Here is a 4,372-nt window from a genome sequence, read left to right on the forward strand (position 1 = left end):
CACACAGTATCAGGTATCGGAGGATGTCTTATTTGCGGGGGTGCTTTATTTTAATTGTTTGAGCAAAAATCGGGGGGTGGCTTATTTGATTGGGATGCCTTATCATCTGGGAAACACGGTATGAGCTGTGCCTGTCTTTTAAAAACCTTGATCGATGTGTGAATAACTGGAAGAATCTGACTTATTGCAGTTCAATGTATGATGTGGGGCATCCTGACTTACCCCCACCTCCTGGTCATGAATTAAAACCTAAACTAAAAATTTTACCTTACACAAAATGTAGACAACCCTTTTATATAAGGTAAAAAAAAACTTAAAAAAAAAAGGTAAAGCCCCTCTTCTTCTGTCTTGATGGCTGCAGCGATAAAGACACAATGGGAGCGTAAAGCCTCCTGGGATATTTAACTCAGGCTTGCCAGGAGGCTTCTGGCTGCTCCTTCTGCACATGCCCGATGTCATAGGTTGACACTTACCTGTTTTCTGCAGTGGATATGAGACATTCAGAAAATCCTCCATAAACGAAAGGATTGGCCCTGCAATGGCCAAAGCAAAGTTTGCATATCCTTTTTGAATAACTTCTTTCCTCCCCCAAACTCGTATCTAAAACAATGGAACAAAGTAAGTATAAAGCACTATATTATCTTAAAAGATCTAATGAAGTGAACATACACACACAATTTTAGTAGTAAGATAAAATATACTTTTAGTAAACAGTTTAGCCCTTCTGTAGCATTTATCACTACATATGCCTACATTCATGTGGAATTTATATTAATTTGATGCCTGGAATCTGTCCCTAAGCAAGAATGTTGTTAATATGAATAAATGTAAACATATTCTGTACTATATGAATTTTTTCCGACACTTAAAGAATGTTTTCTTCTAGCTCTGAAAAGTGATATGTCGACTGCCTACGAGTATGAAAAGAAAGGATTGAGTTTCTCTGTGTTGCATTGAGAAAGTAAAAATGTCACCATGGAGTGAATATGAACAGTTTGGTGATATGCCAAGTTGGAATCCATCCAGCAAATTGCTAAGTTTTTGCATAAAATAACATAAAATATGACTTGCCTAAATAAAATAATACTAGAAACAAACCTTTGCCACCCATGTACCTTGTTTTGTGGGAAATCAGGATGAAAAAGGGTTGATTTACTAAAAAATGTTAGACTGTTCACATAGTGAACAAAGTGAATTATCCCCTGGCAAGTTTACTTAGCTTAGTAAATGAGATGAAGGTCTCTTGACTTCAATCATCAAATCATGTGCAGTAAATCCTGTTCTTTTTGGATATCCCTGCTAATGACTGCGTGTTTTTTGGTTAAGGTAACTATCACCCCATTTGTTTTGTGATAATTCCCTTGGTAAGTTAATAGCCCAAATTCTTTTAGTAAATCACTGTCATTGTATTTATCCAAAATACATAAACTCTCTGTGGTCACTTTTTCTGTCTCCTGTCACCTTTGTCTTACATATACATTGACCTGCACAGCTTAAAATTTGTTATTGGAATGCTTTATCCCATTGACTTAAATTGAAATTGGACTGCTGTGCAGGTCGAAGTGATACTGTTGTTTTTGTCAATAGTTTTCCAAGACAAAAAAAACATTCAAGAATACCTCTCACACTGCAGGTATACAGCTTTATTGGCCCTCAAATTTCAAAAGGCAATTTCCTATTTTCCAGGAGGAATGTTAGACAAATTGTAGAATTTTTAGTGTTCTGCTTAGGCACAATTAACTTTTCTTGATGTTCTTTATAACAAAGCAAATCTTTTAGTTTTTGTGTTCAGGTCCACTTTACCTGTGACAACGCTAATTGCAGTGTAGCAGGGAATTCATTTTTGTAGCCTTTCACAATGTAGAAAGTAAGAATACTCTCTAATTAAAGTAATTATTTCAAGCTTGAAAAAAATAGCCTGTTATTTTACAACATGAACTTCAACATCTGCTGTGACGAGGACACTTTATGGAATTGTTACCTATTGAAAAAATAGGCAATTCATCATCTGCTGTCTCTAGGATAGACAAGAGTGTTTCCATTGCTTTGATGAATGTGCACTTCATGTGTTGTATTACTTTGCCCTCCATAGTGGGCTGCTTTTTGTATGGGTTCACCATACAGAATGTGCAGACATACGAGGATGTTGTCCTTGGACACTAAAATTTAGAAAAGGACATATGAAACTTGTTTATCCAAGCATCTGAAATTGCTGGCACGCTCCGTGTAATAAGCAAAGTTCACTTAGGAAAATTAATTTTATCCTTGCAAAGGAATTTTCACTTAGCATAGGAAATGATGTACAGCTTTGATGACTTTAGCCATCAAATCATTTGTGAGCAAACATGTTTTATTGGTTTACATTTACATGATTGGGTATTTTTTAGCAAAGTATTGCTAAAAATAAATATTTAAAAAGTAAAGTGAAAATTCCTACAGGAAAGGGTGGACTTTAATTTTAAAGTCAGGGAATAAGGTACCATAGTATGAAGGTGAAACTAAATCATTGAGGTGCACAGTTGTAGGGTTTTCTGGCCAATAAATGTTATAGGCTGCGCCTAACAGTGAATACCTTAGGAAGAACTTTCAGATTTCAAGGTTTAAGACAGATCTCAGGATACTTAAAAGTTCCATTCACCTGCATGCATCTGTGTTCAGAATTGTGTGCACACAGCAGGTGTGCTGCCGGGAGACTTTACTGCAACCTATAACTTGAATTACCATGGCTCTGTTTCGGCTGTTAGGCTAGGGCTTCACAGGCTGTTTAAATATAGTGTAACCAAGAGATTTAACTCCTTGCTGACAAATGCCAAACTAGTACGGCAAGCTGAATCTCCTGCTGACAACTAAGTTAAATCATCCATTTAGCCCTAACATAAAAGAAGGGATTAGAAAATATGTTTGCCAACATCCAATATTATTCTACAAGTAGTATAGCAGAAGTGAATAAATATCATATTGTAAATATGGGTCGTGACGTGCAGTGATCTGAAATAACAGGCAGGATATTACTGTACAGATGTAAATATGACTGCCTGGGAAAAAGATCTGACGGTGATTAGATAATTTCCTAACATCTAATTGCACTCAAACCTCCATGACTCACCAATGAATACAGAGAATATGGTAGTTTACATTTACTATTTTAAATGGATGCATTAGATGAGTATGTACTCTGTGTTATTTTACGTCACAGCAGAATGTTTCTATATATGTCATCAAACCTTTAGCAAACCTGGAATGGATTTCTTCAAAGTCATTTGCTATTTGCTAGCAAATGTTTTGAATCCTAGACTAGATCTATTCTAGGTTTGCTGGATCACCCAGCTTCACTGATGAAAGTGTATCCTCTCCAGCCTTGGAGAGCTTTAATAATTCAGGCCCATAGAGTCCATTCACCCTATGCACTGCGTTAACATGTGTTTGTGAATTGAGGTGTGCTGCTCCACGGCAGCTCAATCATTTTAACCAGAACAAATTTTAAATATAAAAATATAGAGTTCTTTCTTGGAAAAGGGACAGGCTATGTCTCTTCTGTACATTATCACAACACATCAATATAAGTGAATCCTAAAACTTGCTAACCAGCATTATTAGGAACTTTAAAAAGGACATTTACCTCACTGCCCCTTTCTGTCGTGTTGACGTAATCAAAGTCACATACTATAAAAGCAGTGATATAGGTTGACATTTTCAGAGTAGTGTTGAATGTGGTAACTGTCCACTTAGTTCCATTCTCATCTTCCCTTTCATACACAGCTGAAGAGAAAAGGAATTCAGTTTACTATAGAAACCTTTAAACAAATACAGAACACAATTGCATATATCCCACACTTCAATTTATACAAATATATAAAGAAATTCCATAAACTAGAACTACTCCTTCATTCATGGGGTTGTCAGTGACAGCTGCTGGCTCTGTCACTAAAGAAAAAAACGTATTAATGTTTGCTTGGCAGGGGTCATCATGCTGAGGAATGTTAAAAGATTTGGTCCAGGATTGAAAATATTGGCCAACTAAAAGCAAATCATTTTTAAGAAATCTGTTTGCTGGATCACCCAGGTTAACCCATAATAATCTATCTTCTCCATCCTTGGAGAGCTTTAATAAATCAGGCCCAATGTGTCAATGTGAGCAAATAGTATGTACAATATGGTAATATGCTATAGGATGTAAATTTTTTACCTAGTTATTACCAAGGTTCCATACATTGTGTATGCATTGTATAAAATGTTTCTGTTGTATATTATTGACTGCAAATATGGTAAACAAATCATAAGTGTGTATTTATTACCCAACTAAATATCTCTCGCACTCTGCCCCTGATTCATCATTGAAATTCGCGATCGCGGGAAGCGCGATAATACGCGC

The 4,372-nt window shown here is 36.1% G+C and overlaps 1 protein-coding gene across 2 annotated transcripts in view; it reads right to left on the bottom strand.

Annotated features, from left to right (window-relative positions):
• Positions 1–4,372, bottom strand: part of LVRN (laeverin) — a 62,238-nt gene that overhangs the window by 23,830 nt on the left and 34,036 nt on the right. For both annotated transcript variants that reach the window (XM_072416059.1, XM_072416060.1), the window contains exons 3-4: positions 3,620–3,759; positions 474–600 (exon numbers count right to left, since the gene is read on the bottom strand). In XM_072416059.1, coding sequence (XP_072272160.1) covers positions 474–600; positions 3,620–3,759 — 267 coding nt within the window. The remainder of the gene's footprint in view (positions 1–473; positions 601–3,619; positions 3,760–4,372) is intronic.

Source organism: Pyxicephalus adspersus, chromosome 6 (assembly GCF_032062135.1).
Source record: "Pyxicephalus adspersus chromosome 6, UCB_Pads_2.0, whole genome shotgun sequence".
Classification (NCBI taxonomy): domain Eukaryota; kingdom Metazoa; phylum Chordata; class Amphibia; order Anura; family Pyxicephalidae; genus Pyxicephalus; species Pyxicephalus adspersus.